The sequence below is a fragment of the Pristiophorus japonicus genome, chromosome 3 (assembly GCF_044704955.1).
Source record: "Pristiophorus japonicus isolate sPriJap1 chromosome 3, sPriJap1.hap1, whole genome shotgun sequence".
NCBI classification, from domain to species: Eukaryota; Metazoa; Chordata; class Chondrichthyes; family Pristiophoridae; genus Pristiophorus; species Pristiophorus japonicus.
The window spans coordinates 213649434-213677022 of NC_091979.1; the positions used below are offsets into that span (position 1 = coordinate 213649434).

The following is a 27589-nucleotide window of genomic DNA, read 5'->3' on the forward strand; positions in this document are numbered from 1 at the left end:
ATGCTCACTGGCACTGCGAGTACGTGAAGCAAAAGCAATTGGTCTCTCCTCCCCACTTGTACATGAGAGATCATTGCCTCAACTCCATAAGGAGAGGCTTCACATGTTAGTTTGATCTCCTTGGATATGTCATAATGAACTAACATAGTATTCTCTACCAACTGGCTTTTACACTCCTTGAATGCTGCATCGCATTCTTCTGACCATTTCCAATGGACCTGTTTTTTCAACAGCTCATTCAGTGGATGTAACACTGTCGCTAAATTTGGTAGGAACTTCGCATAATAGTTCAAAAGACCCAAAAACGATCGAAGTTCAGTGACATTCTTGGGAGTGGGTGCATTTCTAATTTCATCCAGCTTTCCCTTGGTTTGATGTAAACCATCTTTGTCTACTCTGTACCCTAAGTACTCCACGGAGTATTGAAATAACTCACACTTGTCAGCAGTCACTCGTACTCTGTGCTTCTCTAATCGTTTGAGCAATTCATTCAATATTATGGATTTGCCTGTTTGGTGCTGAAATGAGTATGTCATCTAAATAACATACTACCCCTTCAATACATTGCAAAATCTGGTTCATCATCCTTTGAAATATGACGGGGGCAGAAGACACTCCAAATGGTAGCCTAATTGATATAGGCCTAGATGAATATTTATAGTCAAGCATGACTTGGACTCCTCATCTAGTTCACGTTGTAAGTAGGCATTTGTGAGATCTAACTTTGAGAAGATCGGACCACCTGTCAGCGTTGTGAACAAATCTTCTCCATTTGGCAATGTATTGGGGACATTACCCTCTATAACCTGGTTTACGGTTATTTTATAATCATCACACAACCGTACCTTACCATCTGTGAGAGACTGAACAAGACTCTGATTGAAAAGCTGCATTAGAGGGAGCAGCGTGTGCCGGCCCGGAAATCAGCACGGTCCCGACCTGCAAGACCATCAGCAGGCCGGGGCCATCAGAGGGAGCAGTGTGTGGCGGCATACCACTGCAGGAGGGCGACGGCTGCGAAGCCAGGTCGCTGATTGCAGTGCGGGCAGGCACAGCAGGAGGGGTGAAGGAGCGGCAAGAGTTTGTAGATGGAAGTGACCGGGGCCCAGGAGAGGCGTGAGTCTGGGGCCCAGACGAAGCATGAGCCAGCCCACACTGCGATATGTGTGCGTGCTCGGTCCGTGCAGCAGGGCTGGTCTCCAGTCGTCTTGGTTAATCCTTGCCACTGGACCAAGACCTAGCTCTGTCAAGCCTGTGTAGTGGCTGGTGTGCAATGGCCACCACACGTTAGAAAATTCCAAGCACAGGCATCTTCCACCCTTCAAGATGTAGTTCGGGATCTGGAACATTAGGTCCTTCATTGAAACACCTGTGAATGCATTCCTTTTTGGCGTGGAAGCAAGTCAGCCTCGCTTCTAGGGACTGCCTATGATGATGACCATCTGACTTAGATCATCATCATCGGAATTGAGGAAGACTTGCTTCCACTCTTAACATGAGTCTTTAGGTGGCTGAACAGTCCAATACGAGAACCACAGTCTCTGTCACAGGTGGGCAGATAGTCGTTGAGGGAAGGGGTGGGTGGGACTGGTTTGCCGCACACTCCTTCTGCCTGCACTTGATTTCTGCATGCTCTCGATGACAAGACTCGAGGAGGTCAGCGCCCTCCCGAATGCACTTCCTCCACTTACGGCAGTCTTTGGCCAGGGTCTCCCAGATGTCAGTGGGGATGTTGCACTTTATCAGGGAGGCTTTGAGGGTGTCCTTGTAACATTTCCGCTGCCCACCTTTGGCTCGTTTGCCGTGAAGGAGTTCCGAGTAGAGCGCCTGCTTTGAGAGTCTCATGTCTGGCATGCGGACTATGCGGCCTGCCCAGCGGAGCTGATCAAGTGTGGTCAGTGCTTCAATTCTGGGGATGTTGGCCTAGTCGAGAACGCTAATGTTGGTGCGTCTGTCCTCCCAGGGGATTTGTAGTATCTTGCGGAGACATCATTGGTGGTATTTCTCCAATGACTTGAGGTGTCTGCTGTACATGATCCATGTTTCTGAGCCATACAGGAGGGCGGGTATTACAGCCCTATAGACTATGAGCTTGGTGACAGTTTTGGGGGTCTGGTCTTCAAACACTCTTTTCCTCAGGCGGCCGAAGGCTACACTGGTGCACTGGAGGCAGTGTTGGATCTCGTCGTCAATGCCTGCTCTTGTTGATATGGGAAGTGGTCCACAGTGTCCAGGGCCGTGCCGTGGATCTTGATGACTGGGGGGCAGTGCTCTGCGGCGAGAACAGGCTGGTGGAGGACCTTTGTCTTAGTGATGTTTAGCATAAGGCCCATGATTTCGTACGCCTCAGTAAATACGTCGACTATGTCCTGGAGTTCAGCCTCTCTGTGTGCGCAGATGCAGGCGTTGTCGCCGTACTGTAGCTCGATGATAGAGTTTGGGGTGGTCTTGGATCTGGCCTGGAGACGGTGAAGGTTGACTGGTTCCCATTGGTTCTGTAGTTTAGTTCCATTCCAGCGGGGAGCTTGTCGACTGTGAGGTGGAACATGGCAGCGAGGAAGATTGAGAAGAGGGTTGGGGTGATGATGCAGCCCTGCTTGACCCCGGTCCGGACGTGGATTGGGTCTGTGCTGGATCTGTTGGTAAGGATCACGGCCTGCATGTCGTCGTAGAGCAGGCGGAGGATGGTGACGTACTTTTGGGGCATCCGAAACTGAGGAGGATGCTCCATAGACCCTCGCGGTTGACAGTGTCAAAGGCCTTTGTAAGGTCGAAGACGGCCATGTATAAGGACTGGCATTGTTCCCTGTATTTTTCCTGCAAAAATCATGTCCGTTGTGCCCCATAGGGGACGAAACCTGCACTGCAACTCCAGGAGGAGCTCCTTGGCCACAGAGACGACTTTCCCAGTGGCTTATAGCAGGGATATTCCTCTGTAGTTGCCGCTGTCGGACTTGTCCCCTTTTTTTAAAGATGGTCACGATCATTGCATCTCTGAGATCTCCCGGCATGCTCTCCTCCCACCAGACGAGAGAGATGAGGTCATGTATTCATGCCAGCAGTGCCTCTCCACCATACTTCAGTGCCTCAGCAGGGATTCCATCCGCATCCGTAGCCTTGTTGTTTTTAAGCTGTCTTATGGCTTTTTCTACCTCGTGCAGTGTTGGGGTCTCACTGAGGTAGTGACGGGTGGCATGCTGTGGAATGTAGTCGAGAACACTTGAGTCAAAGGCAGAGTCTGATTGAGGAGATCTTCAAAGTGCTCCTTCCAGCGGGCCCTGACTGCCTCGGTGTCCTTGATGAATGGCCAGCAGCTGGGTGGAGCCTTGGGTGTTTGGATCGAAGGTGGCCTTGACTGCGATGAAGAATTCTTGCATATCATGGCTGTCAGCCAGCTGCTGTATCACCATCAATGACCTTTCCTCTATCATAAGGTCAGAAATGGGGATGTTCACTGATGACAGTGTTCAGTGCCATTCGCAACTCCTCAGATAATGGAGCAGTCCATGCCCGCATGCAGCAAGACCTTGGCAACATTCAGGCTTGGGCTGGTAAGTGGCAAGTACATTCACACCACACAAGTGCCACGCACTGACTATCTTCAACAAGCGAGAGTCTAACCACCTTCCCATGACATTCAACAGCATTATTATCACTGAATCCCCCACCATCAATATCCTGGGAGTCACCATTGACTAGAAACTTAACTGGATCAGCCACATAAATACTGTGGCAACAAGAGCAGGTCAGAGGCTGGGTATTCTGTGGCGAGAGTCTCACCTCCTGACTCCCCAAAGCCTTTCCACCATCTACAAGGCACAAATCAGGAGTGATGCCTGGATGAGTGCAACTCTAACAACACTCAAGAAGATCGACACCATCCAGGACAAAGCAACCCGCTTGATTGGCACCCCATCAACCACCTTAAACATTCACTCCCTCCATACCAATATACCATGACTGCAGTGTGTACCATCTACAAGATGCAATGCAGCAACTCGCCAAGGCTTCTTCAGCAGCACGAACTCTACCACCTAGAAGGACAAGGGCAGCAGGTGCAGGGGAACACCACCACCTCCATGTTCCCTTCCAAGTCGCAAACGATCCTGACTTGGAAGCATATCACCGTTCCTTCATCGTCACTGGGTCCAGATCCAGGAACTCCCTCCTTAACAGCACTGTGGGAGTACCTTCACCACATGGACTGCAGCGGTTCAAGAAGGTGGCTCACCACCACCTCCTCAATGGCAAGTAGGATGGGCAATAAATACTGGCCTTGCCAGACATCCCATGAACGAGTAACAAAAAAGATAAACTGAAGGGGTTAGCTGGGATTTAGGGCTGGAGAAGATTCTAAAGTGAGGCCAAAGACAGCTTTGAGGATGATTCTCAAGTTCATGTGCTGGCGCCTAGCGAATTTTGTGAGGATGGATGTGTGAAATAGGACATAGACCCAAGGACTGAGAGTTTATGTAATGTTGAGCTGTGGAAGCCAATTGGTGAAATCTTCCTGAGACAACAGAGGTGTGAATGAGGGTTTTAGCAGAAGATGGGTTAAGGTGGAGTTTACTGATGTTTTGGTTGTGGAAGGTAGATTGATTATGGGGTTCGAAATCCACCTTAGCATTAAATCCACTGGGAGGATAGACATGCCATCAGTGTTTTCGATCAGGCCCAGCATCGAAGCACTGGCCACACTCGACCACTCATTTGGGTGGGTCACATCGTCCGCATGCCCGACACAAGGCTCCCAAAGCAAGCGCTCTACTCGGAACTCCTACATGGCAAGCGAACCCGAGGTGGGCAGAGGAAACGTTTCAAGGACACCCTCAAAGCCTCCTTGATAAAATGCAACATCCCCATCGACACCTGGGAATCCCTGGACAAAGACCACCCTAAGTGGAGAAAGAGTATCCGGGAGGGTGCTGAGCACCTCGAGTCTTGTTGTCGAGAGCATGTAGAAACCAAACGCAGACAGCCGCAAACCAGACTCCCCACACACCCTTTCCTTCAACCACATTCTGCCCCACCTGTGACAGAGACTGTAATTCCCGTATTGGACTGTACAGTCACCTGAGAACTCACTTTTCGAGTGGAAGCAAGTCTTTCTCGATTTCGAGGGACTGCCTATGATGATGAGCATTAAATGGGATTCTAAGATTGTTTGCCTGTAGGTTCAGTCGGAGCAAGCAGCTGGGCAGTGATGAATTTGATGCGAGGTGAGAAGTTTGTGGTATGAGGCCAACACGATGTGCCTGAGGTTAAGCAGATGAAGCAGGACATGATTATGAGTCAAACCGTCAGATGGTACGATTGGGTATTGATAAACAACTGGAAACTGACCCCATGAGTGTAGATAATGTCTTTGTAGATGAGGAATTGATAGGGGCTGACAATTGCGCTGTGGGACATGCAGGTGAAGCCATGTGTGATTAACTATTGTTGAGACAAGTAGAAATGGAATCAATAGTGGACTGTAGGAGGTTGACCACAAAGAGCCAATGGAGGAAGATGAAATGGTTGATTGCGTTGGTGGTCAATGAGAGATAGCAGACTACTGGTCTTCACATAGGATGCTGGTGACTTAAGAATGGATACCATCTACTTCATATATACACCTATTGATGTGATCTTCTGGCTGAAGTTTAAACTTTATCTGGTCATTTTAAATGCACTGACCTCTGGCAATAGAACCCAGAAATTTGGAGATGATGAGAACAACAGTAAGTAATTGAGAAGAGATGTCATAATGGTACTGGACAATTAAGATAACAAGTCAATGTGTGTCACCTGGGACGGAAGGGCCTCTTGCATTTTATTTTGAGTTTACAAAGGTGCATTAAAAACAGATCAATAAAGCCATTAAGCACATCTTGAGAAACTACTATTTTTAATAGAAGAGGCAAGTTTCCAGACAACCATTCAATAGAAAATACAAACATCCAGTGCAGAAGCTCAAATTCTACATGTTTTCTTTTTTGACAAAACAGTTTTAAAGTTAGTTATCAAGAACTTTCAGTGATATGCCTTCTTTGTGAAGTTACAACTCCTCTGAAACAAGCTTATATAGTCCATGCAAACTGCATCCCCCACATGTGACCTAAAGTGTTATTGATATGGATATGGTTGGGTGCCATTCTGGAACAACCCGCTGAGAATTTCTGTAGTGGGGACGTTAATGATTGACCAACTGTAAGAGGCATAAACTGGATCCTGGATGTATGGGAGATGTGATAATGATTGATGGTCTTTGTGTTACTCTGCACAGATCAATTGAATTGTGTCATTTTACATAATATATAAATGTATTAATAATAATGCATTAAAAATACCCTGTGCATCTCTTTGCCAATTCTCGCCCTTCTCTCCTGCCAGCTGCTGACTTGCTCATTTATGGTTCTACAGTTACTGGCGCTTCACTCAAGTCGTTGCTGTTCATGTGAGCCTGGATGGTGCGGGCCGGCAGGAAATTCCATTATGTGGGGTGCAGTAGGAGCAGGGGGTGCATCGCAGCTGCACTGATGTCCGCTTTCCAGTCTACCTCAATGGATGGCATACAGGCCACGGTAGAGATCAACTAACAGAGTGGGAAACGAACCTTGCAATCCTGAAACAAAAAAAGGCTGCATCTATGGAGCGCAGAGGATACATTTTGTATACGGAGCCTTTAGAACTGAAAAGTATGAGACAGACAAGCATTGAGATGTGCAGGGCTCACTACTACATGGGCTCCTTTAGCCTAATTCAGTGAATTGACTCGTTTTAATAGTATAGCTTTTTAACTATTTCCAGCATTACAATGGGCTGAGTGCTCCAGTCTTTAGAGTAGTTGGGGAGGCTGTAGGGAGCTCTCCAGCTCATCCACATTTCATAATGGTTGTTACACAAAGATGCCAAAATGCTACCATGTGAAGTGTATTGCAAGTGTCACAAAATAGTTGAAACTGGAAGGGTGTTTCTACAATAAGGAGCTTCTAACTAAAAAAACAAATCACACAAAGGAACAAATAACCACGGGATGGTAGTTAATGATGAGGTACAGACTCCACGGCTGATATGATAGTCAACTAAATTACTGATACTTCGGTTTATAGTGTAAGGCTTATTCTATGGACCATGGGTATTTTTCTTCGGAACTAGATTTTTTTCCCCTTAGCCCTCTCCTTGCTGAGACACAGTTTAACAGGGACCGGCTCCCTTTTGTACCTCACTCAAGGACCAATTCCTCATGTATCCGCCTAGAGCATGTGTGCCAAGTTATTTGACAGCTGAGTTGTGATCTGTGCTCACACACATGTACTGTTTTGGCTTTTAGTTGAGGTTTGTATGTAGTCTGTGTGCATTATTTTACTTCATACAGTGTGGGTAGTTCTGTGACTTGCAGGCTATGGGTGGGTATACAGTTTTGCTGGATGTGGCGAGATCACAGTATCCAGAGAGTTGCAGTCAAATATAACTACATTTTTATACAAGCACTTTTGTGATCAGAAGCCAGAAACCTGGCCAGACTCAGCTAACATGGCCCGGACCAGAACTTACAGGGACCTGCTGGTCTGTACGGCTCAATCTTACACCAGGAATTGTCTAGTTCATAATTCCAGGTTTTAATTCAGTGTTACAGTACACTGTGTGCAGTGAGGCAGTGTTTAGTTCCAGTATTTGACAAGGCATATAGGCATGCTCTGTTTGAGAGTGCATTTCATTACAGGAAAGGATACCTTTTCTGATCCAATGGCTGTAACTTAACAGTGCAGGATTCAACAGAATTTTCTGCTCTTATTTCTTCATTTATTTCCAGACCAATCCAGAGTTACCACTTTTTGTACAATAACATGATTTGATCTTTGTATAAACATGTATTCCGTTCAAAACACTGCTGGTTGAAGACTATCCCCAGTAATACTCTCCTCTCAGCTTACATTTCCTGAATGCCGTTTTTGCATTAAAATAAAAGTTTAAAAAACCCAAATTGTAATAGTGAATTCTAACTAGTGGACGGCTCCATGTGTCCAACTCAAGTTTCAAACATTCACCTCCTGCGGATGATACAACACATATCGGGGAGCTTGGGAATGCCATTCAGCATTTCAGCATGTTAAAGGATTTCACAGCCCTTAAGATAAGGCGTCAATGAAGCTCAGTGAGTGCCTGAGGGATAAGCAGACAAAAATTGCTGGATGTTGCACATCCCAGATCTGAGGGGGACTGTGTTTCAATGGTTTTTTTTTGTCTCAACTTTTCTTCCTCCTGGAGGTGCTGAAAATTGACGGACTTCAGTTCCACAGGTGCTGGGCACCTCCCGGTACCTATCCATTCTTCATGGGCAAGGCTGATCAGCATGCTATTTGACTGGAGTGCATTATTGCTGGCAATCAGTTTTCAGCAGGTCTCGCCAGGCAACGTGAAGGAGTCGTCGGAACCCTGGCTGACTGCCACCTCTCTAACCCAGTGCCACTGAGGTTATAACTACAGTCCGGTTGAAATGTGCTTATTTCCCATCAGATTTGTTGGTATTCTTCAGGCTGGCACCACAGCGGAAATTGTTTGTATTTCCAGCTTTCTAAGGTTGGGGTTAAAGATGTAACTTTTAACCCAGAAAGAAGATTTAGTGTTCTCTCTTTCCACCCCCCCCTCCCCCACACTTCTCTCTTCCCACCCCCCCCTTCTCTCTCCCTCCCCCTCCCCCCCCCCCGCTTCTCTCTCCCTCCCCCCCCCCCACTTCTCTCTCCCTCCCCCCCCCACTTCTCTCTCCTACCCCCCCACCCACCCTCCTCTTCCCCCCCCCCCCACCCCCCCCTCCTCTTTCCCCCCCCCCCCCCCGTCCGATTGGAGTGACCATTTCAACACATGCATCCTCCCAGTGTATGAGGAGGAGTCGAGGTCCCTCTCCAGCATGACTTGACCCAGCTTGGTCAAGCTGCAGGTCCTCTTTAGAAGAAGCTCAGTTGCTTGTAACTGGGCTCCGCAGAATGCGTAGAAAGAAGGGATAACTCCTGCTGCCCGTAACCTCTCCAATAAACTCAGCCCGAGTGCCACAATGGGAAGCTTTCGCTAAAATTACAAACAGTAGGTACTTTACCATTCCGAAGTTGGTGCAATGTTCCGGATGGTGGAGTTAGTAGCAGCACAGTTCTCCTACTATGAGATACAATGAGAAAATGAAACAAAAAAGAGAGAGGCTGCTGCCAGTGTCTAGTAACAAAGAGAATTCTGTCCATTCCAGACACGCGGCCACAGTGCAGCTTACAGGCATCACGCAAAACAAATCCTATTTACTTCTTGACTACATTGTAAAACCAGTCCAACTGTAAAAGACAAATAATTAAACTCAGAGATGGACATGAACTATTAATTGTACATTCAAAGAACATTTCCTGGCCTCAATTTATTTTTGTAGTTTATAAAAGAAATTCCAGTGTTGTAACTGATAAGATACTGCTGTAAAATAACCCACAGGACGAGAGCATTGCAGGTGACCTCCTTTACCACCATTTATAGTGAGCTGATCCAGACATCATGTGGTCCCCAACACAACCAGCAGAACGGCCCGAGCTGTTGCGTGTCAGCACTGCCTCCACACAGGGTGCAAGACTGGCTCTGTCCCACAGCCCAGGACTGGTGATGTAGCCAGTTAACCTCTGCTTGGTGCTTGCTCTCTGTAAACAGCTATACACCCAGTAAGGCAGCACTGACACAACGTGAGAAATTAAACTGGAAATCGGTAGCAAAACCACATCCCAGGAGCTTAGCGGTTTTGTAGCATACCATTTATCTCCCCCACCCCCCACCCCTTTAACTGTTTCTAATTCTGTAGTTTAACAGATAGTAACCTAGTGTTTTCATAAATATATATATATATATATATATATAAAACTGCAGTAGTGAGACATTTGTGTACTCCATAACTTAACGGTTTCCTTCCCCCTCTTCACCACCTTCACCCCAGCATCAAGCATCAAGCATTAAGGAGCTCTTCATCCGTGCGACCTATGGCATCGGGATTAGAGAGAGGATCCAGGTCCGCAAACAGATTGAACCAGGCTGACTTGTCCTCGGTTTTGCCCTTAGCAGCTGCAGGGAAGAGAAAAGATTTAGTTATTAACACCTCCTGAGCATCAGTAGCTACTGCGGTGACTGTGTACACCAGCTGGATAAGCTTACACGTCATGAAAGACACAAGTCTGTCTGTCTTTCAATGAAGAAAATAACATGAGGAGTAATTTTCAACTTGTTGCCGGAGCATAAAACTGGCATTGTGGGTCAGATGAGGAATGAGATCCTGCAGGCAGAGTTTAGGGAGCTAGGAGAGAGATTAAAAAGCAGGACTTCAAAGGTAGTCATCTCCGGATTACTCCCAGTGCCACGACCTAGTGAGTACAGAAATAGGAGGACAGAGAAGATGAATACGTGGCTGGAGAGGTGGTGCAGGTGGGAGGCATTGTTTCCTGAGGCATTGGGACTGCTTCTGGGAGAGGTGGGACCTGTACAAGCCGGACGGGTTGCACCTCAACAGAGCAGGGACCAATATCCTCGGGGGGGGGGGGGGGGTTTGCTAGTGCTGTTGGGGAGGGTTTAAACTAGCCTGGCAGGGGGATGGGAACCTGAAAATAGAAAATAGTAAGGAAAGGAGTAAAGCTGGAATTAAAAAGCAAAAATAAAGAAAGTGAGTTTGAAGGAGAGAGGAAACAAGCAGGAAAAAGGGTAAAAAAACAAACTTAAAGGCACTTTATCTAAATGCACGTAGCATTTGTAACAAAATAGATGAGTTGACGACACAAATTGAGACAAATGGGTATGATCTGATAGCCATTACAGAGACAAGGTGACCAGGACTGGGAATTAAATACGGGGTACGACAATCCGGAAGGACAGACAAAAAGGAAAAGGAGGTGGAGTAGCTCTATTGATAAAGGATGGAATCACTGCAATAGTGAGAAATAATATTGACTCAAATGATAAGGGTCTTGAAACACTTTGGGTGGAGATAAGGAACAATAAGGGGAAAAAGTCACTGGTGGGTGTAGTCTATAGACCCCCTAACAGTAGCAACTCTGTTGGTCGGAGCATAAACCAGGAAATAGTGGGGACTTGTAAAAAGGGAACAGCAATTAATCATGGGTAATTTTAAACTCCATATTGATTGGACAAATCAAATTGGTCAGGATAGCCTTGAGGAGGAGTTCATAGAGTGCATAAGGGACAGGTTCCTTGAGCAGTATGTAACGGAACCAACCAGGGGGCAGGCTATCTTAGATCTGGTCCTGTGGAATGAGGCAGGATTAATAAACAATCTCCTAGTAAATCATCCCCCGGAATGAGTGATCATGGCATGATTAAATTTCAAATGGAGGATGAGAAAGTTGGATCTCTAACCAGCGTACTAAGCTTAAATAAAGAAGACTATGAAAGTACGAGGGCTGAGTTGGGTAAAGTGGACTGGGAAAATAGATTAAAGTGTAGGACGGTTGATGAACAGTGGTGTACAGTTAAGGAGATATTTCACAACTCTCAAGAAAAATATATTCCAGTGAGGAGGAAAGGGTGTACGAGAAAAGATAGCCATCCGTGGCTAACTAAGGAAATAAAGGATGGTATCCAACTAAAAACAAGGACATACAAAGTGACCAAAACTAGTGGGAAGACAGAAGACTGGGAAGCTTTTAAAAGCCAGCAAAGAACGACTAAAAAAATGATTAAGGAAGGGAAGATAGACTATGAAAGTAAACTAGCACGAAATATAAAAACAGATAGCAAGAGTTTCTATAGGTCTATAAAAAGGAAAAGAGTGGCTAAAGTAAATGTTGGTCCCTTAGAGGACGAGACCGGGGAATTAGTAATGGGGAACATGGAGATGGCAGAAACTTTGAACAAATATTTTGTATCAATCTTTATGGTAGAGGACACTAACAATATTCCGACAGTGGATAGTAAAGGGGCTATGGGGGGGAGGAACTTAACACAATCACAATCACTAAGGAGGTGGTACTCAGTAAGATAATGGGACTAAAGACAGATAAATCCCCATGACCTGATGGCTTGCATCCTAGGGTCTTAAGAGAAGTAGCGGCAGGGATAGTGGATGCATTGGTTGTACTTTACCAAAATTCCCTGGATTCTGGGGAGGTCCCAGCAGTTTGGAAAACTGCAAATGTACGCCCCTATTTAAAAAAGGAGGCAGACAAAAAACAGGAAACTATAGACCAGTTAGCCTAACATGTGTGTTTGGGAAAATGTTGGAGTCCATTATTAAAGAAGCAGTAGCAGGACATTTGGAAAAGCAAAATTCGGTCAGGCAGAGTCAGCATGGATTTATGAAGGGGAAGTCATGTTTGACAAATTTGCTAGAATTCTTTGAGGATGTAATGAACAAGGTGGATAAAGGGGAACCAGTGGATGTGATGTATTTGGTTTCCAGAAGGCATTTGACAAGTTGCCACATAAAAGGTTACTGCACAAGATAAAGGTTCACGGGGTTGGGGATAATATATTAGCATGGATAGAGGATTGGCTAACAAACAGAAAACAGAGAGTCGGGATAAATGGTTCATTCTCTGGTTGGCAACCAGTAACTAGTAGGATGCCGCAGGAATCAGTGTTGGGACCCCAACTATTTACAATCTATATTAACAACTTAGAAGAAGGGACTGAGTGTAACATAGCCAAGTTTGCTGATGATACAAAGATGGGAGGAAAAGCAATGTGTGAGGAGGACACAAAAAATCTGCAAAAGGACATAGACAGGCTAAGTGAGTGGGCAAAAATTTGGCAGATGGAGTATAATGTTGGAAAGTGTGAGGTCATGCACTTTGGCAGAAAAAATCAAAGAGCAAGTTATTATTTAAATGGAGAAAGATTGTAAAGTGCCACAGTACAGTGGGACCTGGGGGTACTTGTGCATGAAACACAAAAGGATAGCATGCAGGTACAGCAAGTGATCAGGAAGGCCAATGGTATCTTGGCCTTTATTGCAAAGGGGATGGAGTATAAAAGCAGGGAAGTCTTGCTACAGCTATACAAGGTTTTGGTGAGGCCACACCTGGAATACTGATTGCAGTTTTGGTTTCCATATTTACGAAAGGATATACTTGCTTTGGAGGCAGTTCAGAGAAGGTTGATTCCGGGGATGAGGGCGTTGACTTATGAGGAAAGGTTGAGTAGGTTGGGCCTCCACTCATGGGAGTTCAGAAGAATGAGAGGTGATCTTATCGAAACGTATAAGATTATGAGGGGGCTTGACAAGGTGGATGCAGATAGGATGTTTCCACCGATGGGGGAGACTAGAACTAGAGGTCATGATCTTGGAATAAGGGGCCGCCCATTTAAAACAGAGATGAGGAGAAATTTCTTCTCTCAGAGGGTTGTGAATCTATGGAATTTGCTGCCTCAGAGAGCTGTGGAAGCTGGGACATTGAATAAAATTAAGACAGAAATAGATAGTTTCTTAACCGTTATGGGGATAAGGAATTATGGGGAGCGGGCAGGGAAATGGAGCTGAGTCCATGATCAGATCAGCCATGATCTTATTGAGTGGCGGAGCAGGCTTGAGGGCCCGTATGGCCTACTCCTGTTCATATTTCTTATGTTCTTATACCCACAATCAATGAAAGGAAAATTGGGCAGTTTCTATAACAGGCAATTAAATCACAGCGCCAGTTCTATGCTCGGGCGACTGCATTGGATGTCACCATAATCCAGGTCGGTGACTGGAGCGTGTGCAGGCACAGCAGGAGCGGCGAGGTCGGGGCGCAGGAGCAGCGAGAAATCGTGGAGCGATGTGATCGGGGCCCGGGAGAGGCGTGAGTTCGGGGCCCAGAAGAGGCAAGGGCCCAGGGGCAGCAAGGGCTAGCCCACACTGCAATATGTGCGCGCACTAGGTCCGTGCAGCAGAGCTGGTCTCCAGTCGTCTTGGTTAATCCTTGCCACTGGACCAAGACCTAGTTCTGTCAAGCCCGTGATGTGGCTGGTGTGCAACGGCCACTACACGTTAAAAAAATCCACGCACAGGCATCTTCCACCCTTCAACATGTAGTTCGGGATCTGGAATATTAGGTCCTTCACTGAAACACCTGTAAACTCATCCTTTTTTGGCATGGAAGCAAGTCATCTCGATACGAGGGACCGCGTAAGAATAATGAAAAAGCTTACAACAGGAGGCCATTCAGACTGCCAGGTTAAGTTGGTAGACTCCTGGTAGTGGAGACGAGGGGGGCTGATTAGGCAGCCTGCACGCTGCTGTGCAGTGAAGCTCCCCTTATAAGGTGAGATCTGCCCACTTACATAATATCCTGGCTGCTAAAGCCCTCCAGCCACAGTACGTTTGCATGGAAGCCATGAGCTCGGACACAGAATGTGTGCAGTTTCCCAGGTCTGCACTGGGAGGCACGGAGGGCCAGAAGCAGGTGCTTGACCTCAGGCCTCAGCATCCAATTTTTCAGCCTAAGCCTGTCCACGGACTCAAAGGACTAAAGTAATTGGTGGATTTCATCAGTAATTGTACACCGGCACAATCTGTCCCGTGACAACTTTTCTTTCTCACCAATGTCCTCCTCTCCTGTTCTGAGTGTGCTGACTCACCTGGAATATAGTTCCACAGTTACTGTCACCACTGACTACATGTGAGCGTAGACAAAGAGTAAATCATATAAATTTACAGCACAGAAGGAGACCATTTGACCCATCGCATCTGTGCCAGCAGAAAAAAAGCTATCCAGTCTAATCCCACTTTCCAGCTCTTGGTCCATAGCCCTGTAGGTTACAGCACTTCAAGTACAGATCCAAGTACTTTCTAAATGTGATGAAGGTTTCTGCCTCTACCACCCTTTCAGCCAGACCCCTACCACCCTCTCGGTGAAAAAAATTCTGCTCAACTCCCCTCAAATCTTTCTACCAATTACTTTAAATCTATGCCCCCTGGTTATTGATCCCTCTGCTATCCACTCTATCTAGGCCTCTCATAATTTTATACACATTTTAATTTCACTAGAGTCTGTTTTTGTTTCAAATGTTGTTCCTTTCTGACACGCCTATGATTCCAACAGACGAACGTGCTAATCCTGCCCCAGTGAATAGATGGGAAAAATGAAACACACTATCTGATCACTGTTAAATCACAAAACCCTCTTTGGGTCTCTGTCACCTACCTTTGGATGGGACCTTTGGTAGGTTCTGTGGGAGATTTGCTGCAACTTTGGGCTCCGGATGTTGTGGGGGTAGTATTGGCGCTGGCTGTGGTTTGGGTGGATCAGTCCAACCTTAAACAATAACACAGAATAATCAGTTCATCGCACTCAGACCATGGGGTGAAATGCAGTCTGTGATAGGGTTCATTGTATATGGGCTGTGGAAGTATTGCTCAGCCACGCTTCATGCCCCAACCTGACCGACCCAGGCCTTAAAGAGAGAATCGTTATCCCCAAGTTTTGGATCTGACTTTCCGACTTACATTGTTCTAACGTACCAGAAGATGTTCATCTTGGAGATCTGGATTTTCAAGGACCAGCGAGAGTTTACTGGACACCATCGTAACCGCAACACTTTTCAAGGTTCCAGACCCTTGGTCGAGGTGAATCCATTCCAGAACTCTCTCCGGGGCTCCTGCAGGACTTACCCAGGAGCATATACGATATTGCAATTGGACGTCGAGAGACACCTGTCTCTACATTGAGGGATCTGAACCTGTCTCCGAGGAAAACGGAGGCGATCGCCTGTCCCTTTAAAAGTGATCAATCTGTGCTGACTCAGCCATGCAACAGCTAGGAAGCTGCAATTGGTCTTAGCATCCCTGAGATGGGGAAGCAGGGAATAAAACCAGCCAAGGTCCCCGTTCCTGATTGCTATCCAGTGACCTCGGTACAAGTTTGGGTGAATGCTGGATGAGGACAGGATCAGGCTCAGACTGTGATTCTCTCCATAGTCCGATATCTTGCCAATGCTCACTCGTACTGAATGGCCATTTGTATAAGGCACTCCTAGAAGGTGCCAGACTCCTATGGAAGCGCACTCCAGTCGGGAATCGGGTGAGGAAGTGGTGAGGGGAGACAGGTGGAGGTAACAGAGGAAGTAAAGGTTCAATAGATTCGTTTTAAAAGGGCAATGAGCAGGGACAGCTGGTTTAGCAGCATCATCAAGCTCCAACTCACTGTGCAATAGTAGCACATGGAGGGCACACTTGCACTTTGGGTGCGGTAGCCTAGTGGTTAACGTCCTGGACTAACAGTCCAGAGGTTGAGAGTTCAAATCCCACCACAGGATGTTGTAAAACTGAATTCAATTTGTGAGCTGGAACCAGAAAAAAATGACCATGAAAACAGGACTATTGTAAAAACCCAACTGGCTCACTAATACTTCTCAGGGAGGGGAACCTGCAACCCCCATCTTACTTGGACTGGGCTACATGTGACTCCAGTTGGGTTGGCTACATGTGGCTGACTCCTAATGCCAGCAAGGGAAATAGAGATGGGCAATAAATACTGGCTTGCTACTGTTGCCCTGATTGTGAATCATGATCTTTAGTCAACAGGAACTGATTAGAGGGAGAATGCCTTCTCTCGGGAGCTGGAGGTGGAAGGGATCAGTGTGTCAATTAGGCAAAGGCAGACTTGCTGGCTACACAGTAGCATTGGCAGAGGCCTGGGAGCAGGGCTTCAGTCAATTCTATCAGCTACAGAAGGTTAGTGGTGCATGGGGCTTATAGGAAAGGGCAATGGGATGGGAAAAAGTGTGATCAGGCTTTAAGATAGAGATTGTGCTTTTGAAACTGGTAAAACATGGCTTTCGCACAGTTACCATCACTGCATTCATGACTGAAAACTTACATACTGAGCAGTGAAGGGAAAGTGTGCGTCTCAATGAACTACGGGACTCACCGATGAAAGCTCCTGCTGTGTCATGGCTGAGGTCGAAGAGCTGAGATGGCAGGAAACCGGTTGGAGCGACAGCTGGTTTGGGTTCGACCACTTCCGCCACAGGCCCTGGACTGAGGCCTGAGCTTCCAAATGTGCTCTGCCACTCGTGGCTGAAGTCATCGGGTGCATCGGGATTAGGGTTCAGCAGGTCATTCAGAAACGTCAACTCGTGTGTCTCCAGATCATCACTTTCTAACATGTCCGTCAGTAGGTCCTTCGGCACTGAAACACAAAGGAGAGCTGTGGTCGTACCAAGCTGAGTAAACGGGACATTCCAAACAAACACTTCCTAATCAGCCCGTGATAAAACAGGCGACAACCACATGACATTCACTTAGCGTGGACATTTGCTGCAATTGGTAAGTTGAATGACTACAGACGGCATTGAAGTTCACATATTGGAGCACAGAATCAGAGAAGATAAGTGGTCATTATGGAAGCAGAGTGATGCAAGATTCATTAACCGCTGTGTTCAGGCGGAAAGCCTCCACCTCAGACCATCAGCAGGCTGGGGCCATTAGAGGGAGCTGCCTGCAGCGGCCTGGAAATCGGTAAGGTCCCGGCCTGCAAGACCATCAGCAGGCCGGGGCCATTAGAGGGAGCTGCCTGCGGCAGCCTGGAAATCGGTACGGTCCCGGCCTGCAAGACCATCAGCAGGCCGGGGCCATTAGAGGGAGCAGCCTGCGGCGGCAGGGAGCAGCGCGTGCTGCTGCAGGAAGGCGACAGCTGAGTGCAATGCGGGCAGGTACAGCAGGAGTGGTGAGGTCAGGGTGAAGGAGTGGCAAGAGTTCATAAAGGGATGTGATCGGGGTCCAGGAGAGGCGAGAGTTTGGGGCCCAGAAGAAGCGAGGGCCCAGAGTCAGCACGGGCCAGCCCACACTGCGATATGTGTGCGCACTAGGTCCATGCAGCAGAGCTGGACTCCAGTCATCTTGATTAATCCTTGCCACTAGACCAAGACCTGGCTCTGTCAAGCCCGTGTGATGGCTGGTGTGCAACGGCCACCACATGTTTAAAAAATCCACGCTCAACATCTTCCACCCTTCAACAGGTAGTTCGGTATCCGGAATACTAGGTCCTTCATTGAAACACCTGTGAACTCGTCCCTTTTCGGCGTGGAAGCAAGTCATCCTCGAGGGACTGCCTATGATGATGATGATGAAAGGAACTAACAGTGGAGGTATTCAGTACGGTATTCATCAGAACAAACTGGAACAGTTCAAGAGTATGTAACAAGATTAAAGGCAATTAATCAAAGACAATGTGCAGATATAAACACCCTACTGTGTCTCATAAAGCTGAGAAGATTGTTCAAGAAATAAAAAAAGAATTTGCATTTATATAGTGCTTTTCAGGACCTCAGAATGCCCTAAGCGCGTTACAGCCCACTGCATTTGCCATTGTTAGTTCTTCACTGGAGCTATCGAGAGGTAATTACCATCTCGACCTGGTTCTTATCTGCAACAAGGAAGATCTACATGGACTCCAGTCGTGAAGCGGGACTTGAACTCACAACACCATGTTAATATCAACTGTTACTCGATGGATGGAGGGAGGAGGCAAGGGAAGGGGCTTGATGTTAATATTTGCTTAATCTCCAACAGAGAATATGTTTGCCATGTGACTTCAAATTGCTAGATCCATGGTATGGTACTGAAAGTGACTTTTTGTTATTAGTAAAAGATCATAACTGTGAACTAACATACCACTTCCCTTACTCCAGTTAATTGCACTACACTAAAAAGTTGTTGACAAACAGGATGACTGAGAGGCAGTTCATAACACTTGAAATTTAAACAAAGAAGTGGTGTTAGAGGATGGGAATGAGCAAATCTCCTTCTCGATCCTCCTTTCTGAATACTGAAACTCAAAAAGAACTAGAGGTGACATGAGGTTTTTTTCATACAGTGAGCTGTTGTGATCTGGGGTGCATTGCTTGAAAAGGTTGATGAAGGCAGATTCAATATAAATTTTCAAAACTGAATTGGATAAATACTTGAAAGAAAAATAGTTACAGAATTCCTTCAATGAGCCGACACAGGCGTGATGGGTCAAATGACCTCCTTCCGTGCTGTATGATTCTATAATTCTATGAATCTATGTATCATTGATCAGTGAATGAGTGGAGAGGTACAGTCCAGTATCTGAATAGGTACTACATAATTGGACATGTGTCTTTGATCAGAGAATGGAGAGGAATAGTCCTGTACAGCTGCCAGGCCATTTAGGAGTGAAATCAGAAATAATTTTTTAACACATATGGTAGTAGAAATCTGGAACTCCCTCCCACAAAAGACTCTAGATTTCAGGACAATTGGCAATTTCAAGACCAAGGTAGACAGATTTTTGTTAGGTAAAGGTATGAAGACATATACAGCAAAGGTGGGTAAATGGAGTTGAGGTGCAGATCAGCCGTGATCTAATTGAATGGCAGAGCAAACCCGAGGGACTGAATGGCCTCCTTCTGTCCCTAATGTTCTTATATTCCTGTCAGAGTTTTTGCAGAGGCGGACACAGGTGGAAATGGGGTTGGAAGGTGGTAGGGAGTTATGGGTGATACAATGATTTGGTCAGAGAAAGCGTTGTCAGTGAGTGAGACCATGGAAGTAGTGAGGCCAGGAGAGAGGGCAAAATAGAGGGGGTGGACGTGATGGGTAGAAGTGTTTAAGGGACAACAGGAGGGCAGTAAAATCGGAGGAGAAAGGATAATGGGAGTTAAGATGGAGATTGAAATGACCGAGGATGAGGAGTCACTGAGTGCAGAGGCTGAAGGAGGAAAGCAGGGAGGATATGTGGGTGAGAAACCTGGGTGATGGGCAATAGGCAACAATGATTTTAAAGGAAAGAAGAGTTGAACAAATGTCACAACCCGCTCTGATGTCACTTCCTCATGACATCATTACATAGAATATACGGCACAGAAACAGGCCATTTGGCCCAACCAGTCCATGTTGGTGTTTATGTTCCACTTGCGCCTCCTCCAGTCTTTCCTCAACTAAATCTATCAGCATAACTCTCTATTCCCTTCTCGCTCATATACTTATCTAGCCTCCCCTTAAATGCATCTATACTATTCGCTTCAACCACTCCCTGTGGTAGCGAGTTCCACATTCTCACCACTCTTTGGGTAAAGAAGTTTTTTCTGAATTCCCTATTGGATTTCTTGGTAACTATCTTATATTAATGGTCTCTAGTTATGCTCTTCCCCACAAGTGGAAACATTCTCTCTGTATCCACTCTGTCAAAACCTATATCTTCCCTAGATTCTTTTAAAATGCGTGGATGCAATCCATCCGGACCAAGAGTTTTATCTTCTTTGGGTTTGATTAGTTTGTTTAATATAATACCCTCATTTTATTTTAAATGCACTTATCTCATTATCCATTGTCATGTCCACCTATTCTATCTCCCTGGTAAATACTGAAGCAAAATAATTATTTCCTATTTCTACCATCTTTCTATAGTTACCTGTGGTATTATCCTGTCTATCCCTTAATGGCCCTATTCCCTTCCTTTTTTTATTGATGTATCTGTAAAATATTTTATATTTCATTTTATATTCCTTGATAATTTAATTTCATAGTTCTTCTTTGCCTTCCTAATTGTTTTTTTGACTTCTCTCCTAATCTTTTCGTATTCTCCCTTATCATGCACTCCCCTGGTGTCTATGTACTTAATGTATGCCTCTTTCCTTATCCTCAATTGTTACTTTATGGCTTTATTCATCGATGGGGGTATCATTAGTGTTTAGTTTGTTTGTTTCTTTTAGCGGAATATATTGTTCCTGCACTCTGTTGAACACTGAACACAATCCCTGACACATGAACATCAAAATTTGTGTCAATTCTGCTAGAAATGTCTGTCCAACACTCCCATCACTACATCCTTTGGCACAAGTACTTTGAGAGTCTGTGGCATGGTGAGTTCTTTATTAGGACAAACAGCTACTCAATCCAGTATGGCTGCTAAGGTTTGGGAATGTTGCCTTGTCCGTATGCTCTGTATCTCAGGTCTGGGCCTTAACTCCACCACCCACCTTAAACTGCCACAAACAGCTGGCAGGACTTATATGGGCACATGATCCAGGGCCACATCACAATTAAGGGGTTATGTAACTTGGCCTCACAATGAAAACCATGACAACACAGAAATCACTGGATAAAATACAGCAAAGTGGTACAAACTACATTTGTCATGAGCGAGTAATGAGGGGAGAGCTTAAAGACAAGTGTGTTCATCAAATCCATCCAAATCTTGAAGATCACCGGCAATCAGATTGGAAACACCGTGCAAAGAAAGTGTTCATTATTGGAGAGAAAGAAGTCAGAGAGGAAAGAGGGACGAGCTTACTTGTACTGCAAAAACGGCCAACAGGCTCCACCTTTTATTTCTGATTGGTCCCCTTGGAGGATAAGCCATATCCTGAAGTTTCACAGGAATGTGTCACTGGATCTGCCCATCCCAAGGTCTCACTGACTTCGCAAAGTGTAACTCGATCCACTTTGACTTCCTGAAGCGACAGAGGATAGAGCTCCCCAGAAGACAGCAAGGGCCAGTCAAAGTGCCTTACCCCAGTCCAAGTGCATGCCTCTCCCAGCTGAAGTGCCTTACCCCAGTCTTGAAATCTACATTATTTGCTTTATAAACCTTTGAAAATGTACATATTAACGCCTCTCCCCTCCCTCTGCTGAAGTGCCTTACCCCAGTCCAAGTGTATGCCTCCACCAACCAAAGTGCCTTACCCCAGTCGAAGTACTTCCCTCCCCAGCCAAAGTCCCGTACCCCAGCGCAAGTGCATGCCTGCCCCAGCTGAAGTGCCTTACCCCAGTCCAAGTAACATCTTCTCCCCCCCTCCCCATCATAGATGGGGTATTGTGTATGGATTGTTAACAGGTTTATTGGGTATAAAGTGAATAGTGACAGTGTCATGACTTCTGGATATCATCCACTCCAACGATGTCCTTTATAGGGGGTTGAAAGACCGTGATCTATCTTTCCTGAGTTCCGTCTCTCCCCTCCGATCCCCCGCCCCCAGCCTCTCTCTCCCCAGCGGACCTAGCGAGTCCTGGGTCTTGTGGGGGGGGAGGAGAAGAGTCGGCCGGCCTAGCAAGTCCTGAAAAAGGGGGAAGTCGGAGGGCCTAGCTAGTCCGGCGGCGGGGGGAGTGGAGGGGTGGGGATAGTCGGAGAATCGGGCCTAGCAAGTCCTGGAGGGAGCGAGCCGGCGAGGGAATCAGTGGAGTCTTGGGTCTTAGGTCCTGCTTCTCGGCACCATATGGACAGAATGATTCGGGCCCGGGAGGGGACGGTGGGCGGAGCTTGGCAGGGGGCAGAGCTTGTCGCCTGTCGGTCAAAAAAGTGCTGTACGGGCAGGGGTGGGGTGGGCGAGGCTGGAGGGATATCTGTCTGTCAAAGAAAAGTGCAGTACAAATAGTTAGTCCCAGGAAAGAGTCATCCAACCAGAGATCTGATCTCAGACTGTCAGTGAGTGAACAAAAACAGTCTTTAGTTGATCACAAAAATTATTTTGTTAAAACATTTATTTAGATTGAAGAGTAGTAGAATATAGAATAAAGACCTGGACGGAGTTGCTGAATGTCTATGGGACAACTCAGTGAGAGGGCAGTAATAATTCCTAATACTGAAGGGAGCAATTCTAAACTTCCAGTGGGCTGTTGAAAAATTGTTAAAATATACCTCAATGTGGAATTATTCTCAGCTATCTTCAGATGATTGCTGAGGAAGATGAAAGTTGTGAGCAGGAAATATCAAACATCCTCCAGACACTGTGGCGCCAGTACCCAGAAATAGCGTGAATGAGCTGCCATGAATATCTGGGCCACCATACCATGTGGACAGCTCCACAGGAGATTGTAGTATTGGAGAGAATGGTGATGATTATCAAGGACACCCTTGATCAAATTAGCCTAACACTAGCTGAGAAAGTTATCTCTTTGGCTGCATTGTGGTTGACGATGTTAAACAGGAGCTCAAGCTGACCGCCAGGAAGCTGCGTGCAATCTTCTGGTTACCATGAACTTTAGGTTTATTAATGAAGTTGTCCAGTTGACACTAAAGAATTTCAAATGATGGCACCATCCGCATGTGTACATGGTGAAAACTTAACAAAAATGTCAACAGAAAGTGTGAACGGCATGGTGCCTTCACTAAAATCTATCTTAGAGACCATGATTCCAGTTTTCCTTGGTGTTATTCAAGCTGAGCTGAAATCTCAGCTTGAATAACACCAAGGAGTTATTCACGTCAACACTGGGAAATTTACCAAGATCCTTCTGATCTACCTGGGATATGTGGAGAAAGCCACTGACCCTATAATGACTAAAGAGTCTTTCTCCACCAAGTTCAACACTGTCTGTAGTCTGTTGGTCAAGGTGTGGCTCAAGAAGGATACCTCTGAATTGAAGATCCTAATAGCGGAAGCTCTAGGCTTCGTCATCTCCCTGCTGCCCAAGGACACACTGGAGGAAGAGCTACCCAGGTTAGTTCCCGGCATCCTATCTCTCTACAGGAAACAACCAGCGTATTGTTCCATCACATAATGTCTGTGCGGGCACCGGATATTGCCACAGAGTTGAGGTGTCTCGGGCTGAAACACAGATGGCCATCCTGCTTAACAATCTCCACCAGCAGATTTGTGCTTCGCTGGGGTCTAATAATAATCTTGCTGTGAAGAACCAGACTGAGATCCTTCGACGTTTCAGAGTTCTGGCCCCAGTTTACACAGATTCATTGGGCAAATTTCTCTTATTCCAGTTGGGGAACGCTGACCAACAAATGAGAGTAGGAAGACTCAGTGTACTGAGGCACCTCATCATATCCGTCTCCTCGCTCTTTGAGAGGAAGGCGGCTCAGACTGTGGCTGCAGTAAAACCAATACTTCTAGACAAGAGAAGCAGTTAGGAGAAGCTGCTAATTGCCCAGGTAATATGTGCCATGACCCAGGAAGATTGAGCCAGAGAGAGGAAAGGCAATGGTGTAATTTCTCATCCAACAGTGTGCTGCACGCATTGATTCAGAGACCCTGGTACCACCCAATCATCAGACAGACAAAGTAACAGATGAAGACTTAGGGGGAGAAATTGGCCTGCTTTGCACCTCCTGTTAATGCCTGCAGGGGGTGGTAACGGGGCGCTAAGGAGTTACCAACCAGGTACGGCGAAACCACTGACGCCCGTAAACTTCCCTGTCACCCAACACAGGTAGCAGGGAAACTCAGTCACTCCAGCATTGGACCTTCCCTTTAAGGGAGAGAAGGAGCCTATACAGATGGTAGTGCTGCATAGAACATTGTGTGGAGCGCCCTGCCCCTACTGTCCCTCTCACTGCCTTTAGCGTTCTAAGGGAAGTGACAGCGCTTGATTTAGCGCTCCACTTCCCTCTTGAGCACTAAAACGGAGGTTCCAGCCAGCTGGAAATCTTTTTCGCCCGGCGATACTTTTCAGTGAAGATGGAGGATGTCCATTGGCCATTCTTACTGGAGTTTGTCACTATGACCCAGTATACCAAGGCTTTAACAATAATCTGCAATTGTTCAGTACACCTTGGGGAAAAAGAAACTGCCATATGGCAGTGAAAGGTTTTCCCTTACTTACAATGAAGATGCCAACTTCCCTGGCACTGCTGGCCCGGCTCCTTGTTGTATCTTATTACCCATATCAGGGAGGAGACCGGGGAGCAACGGCATGGAGGTAAATGCAAGTCCCGAGTCTCAGGGTACGGTAGCATAGTGGTTACATTACTGGACTAGTAATACAGAGGCCTGGACTAATAATCTAGAGACGCGAGCTCCACCATGACAGCTGGAGAATTTAAATTCAGTTAATTAAAAAAATCGGGAATAAAAAGGTGGTATCAGTAATTGTGACCATGAAACTATTGGATTGTCGTAAAAGTCCATCTGGTTCATTAATATCCTTTAGGGAAGGAAATCTGCCGTCCTTACTTGGTTGACTCTTAACTGCCTTTTGAAATGGTATAGCAAGCTACTCATTTGTGCAAAACCACTACAAAAAAACAAGAATAATAAAATCGGACGGACCACCCGGCATCAACCTAGGCACCACCTTCGGACACAACCATCACCCACCTAGCTCAGGCGACCCTGCAAAGTCTTCCTCAATAACATCTGGGGACATGTGCCAAAATTGGGAGAGTGGATTCAGGGACTAGTCAAGCAACAGCCTGACATAATCATACTCACAGTATCTTGCCTTTCAACCAATGTCCCAGATTCCTCCATCATCATCCCTCGGTAAGGCCTGTCCTACCGGGATGGCGGCACAGTGATATACAGTCGGGAGGGAGTGGCCCTCAGAGTCCTCATCATTAACTCCGGACCCCATGAAGCCGCATGGCTTCAGGTCAAGCATGGGCAAGGAAATCTCCTGTTGAATACCACCTACTGCCCTCCCTCAGCTGATGAATCAGTACCTCTTCATGTTGAATAGCACTTGGAAGAAGCACCGAGGGCAATGTACTCTGGGTGGGGGACTTCACTGCCCATCACTAAGAGTGGTTCGGCAGCATCACTACTGACGGAGCTGGCTGAGTGAGTTCTGTAGGACATAGCTGCCAGACTGGGTCTGTAGCAAGCGGTGAGAGAACCAACACGAGGGGAAAAACCTACAAAATGAGATATATTCGGAACAGATCTAGAAACTCAAAACTGGGCACCCATCAGGCGCTGTGGGCCATCAGCAGCAGCATATTGTATTCCACCATAATCTGTAACCTCATGGCCCGGCATATCCCTCACTCGACCATTACCATCAAGCCAGGGGACCAACTCTGGTTCAATGAGGAATGCAGAAGAGCATGCCAAAGCAGCACCAGGCATACCTAAAAATGAGATGCCAACTTGGGGAAGCTGCAACACAGGACTACATGCACGCTAAACAGCAGAAGCAGCCTGCCATAGACAGAGCTAAGTGCTCCCACAACCAATGGATCAGATCAAAGCTCTGCAGTCCTGCCAGATCCAGTCGTGAATCATAGTGGACAATTAAACAACTAACAGCAGGAGGAGGCTCCATAAATATCCTCATCCTCAATGATGGCGGAGCCCAGCACGTGAGTGCAAAAGACAAGGCTGAAGCATTTACAACCATCTTCAGCCAGAAGTGCCGAGTGGATGATCCATATCGGCCTCCTCCTGAGGTTATACCCCATCACAGAAGCCAGTCTTCAGCCAATTCGATTCACTCCACGTGAAATCAAGAAATGGCTGAGCGCACTGGATACAGCAAAGGCTATGGGCCCTGACAACATCCCGGCTGTCGTGCTGAAAACTTGTAATCCAGAACTAGAAGCGCATTCAGTCAAACTGTTCCAGTACAACTACAACTGGCATCTACTCGACAATGTGGAAAACTGCCCAAGTATATCCTGTCCACAAAAGCAGGACAAATCCAATCCTGCTAATTATTGCTCCATCAGTCTACTCTCAATCATCAGCAAAGTGATGGAAGGTGTCGTCGACAGTGCTATCTCATCAATAACCTGCACTTACTCATCAATAACCTGCTCTCACCGATGCTCAGTTTAGGTGCTGCCAGGACCACTTGGCTCCAGACCTCATTACAGCCTTGGCCCAAACATGGGCAAAAGAGCTGAATTTTAGAGGTGAGGCGAGAGTAACTGCCCTTGACATCAAGGTAGCATTTGACCGAGTGTGGCATCAAGGAGCTCTAGTGAAATTGAAGTCGATGGGAATCAGGGGGAAAATTCTCCACTGGCTGGAGTCATACCTAGCACAAAGTAAGATGGTTATGGTTGTTGGAGGTCAATCATCTCATCCGCAGGACATTGCTGCAGGAGTTCCTTAGGGCAGTGTCCCAGGCTGAACCACCTTCAGCTGCTTCATCAATGATCTTCCTTATATGATAAGGTCAGAAGTGGGAATGTTCGCTGATGATTGCAGTGTTCAGTGCCATTCGCAAGTCCTCAGATAATGAAACAGTCCACGCCTTCATGCAGCAAGACCTGGACGACATTCAGGCTTGGGCTGATTACGTGGCGAGTAACATTCATGCCACACGAGTGCCAGGCAATGACTATCTCCAAGTGAGAGTCTAACCACCATCCCTTGACATTCAACAACATTACATACAACATTCCTACATTACAATGACTGCACTTCAAAAAGTACTTTATTGGTTGTAGAGCGCTTTGGGACGTCCGGTGATCGTGAAAGGCGCTATATAAATGCAAGTCTTTCTGTTTTTACCATCACCAAATCCCTCATCATCAACATTCACCATTGACCAGAAACTTTACTGGACCAGTCACATAAATACTGTGGCTACAAGAGCAGGTCAGAGGCTGGGTATTCTGTAGCAAGTGTCTCACCTCCTGACTCCTCAAAGCCTTCCACCATCTACAAGGCACAAGTCAGGAGTATGATGGAATACTCTCCACTTGCCTGGGTGATTGAAGCTCCAACAACACTCAAGTGCGACACCATCCAGGACAAAGCAGCCCGCTTGATTGACACCCCATTCACCACCTTAAACATTCACTCCCTCCACCAATGGCGCACCATGGCTGCAGGGTGTACCATCTACAAGATGCACTGCAGCAATTCGCCAAGGCTTCTTCGACAGTACCTCCCAAATCCAGGACCTTTACCACCTAGAAGGAGAAGGGCAGCAGGTGCATGGGAATACCAC

The 27589-nt window shown here is 46.5% G+C and overlaps 1 protein-coding gene across 6 annotated transcripts in view; it reads right to left on the reverse strand.

Annotated features, from left to right (window-relative positions):
• Nucleotides 1–9787: 9787 nt before the first annotated feature.
• LOC139260091 (islet cell autoantigen 1-like protein) overlaps nt 9788–27589 on the reverse strand; it is a 188873-nt gene continuing 171071 nt past the window's right edge. For 5 of the 6 annotated variants that reach the window (XM_070876239.1, XM_070876241.1, XM_070876242.1 and 2 more), the window contains 3 exons: nt 16866–17126; nt 15141–15251; nt 9788–10071 (listed from right to left, as the gene is read on the reverse strand). In XM_070876239.1, the coding sequence (XP_070732340.1) occupies nt 9956–10071; nt 15141–15251; nt 16866–17126 (488 nt within the window). In that variant the 3' untranslated portion in view covers nt 9788–9955. Of the gene's footprint in view, nt 10072–15140; nt 15252–16865; nt 17127–27589 lie in introns of those variants that run through there. The other variant, XM_070876244.1, reaches the window with a different exon arrangement.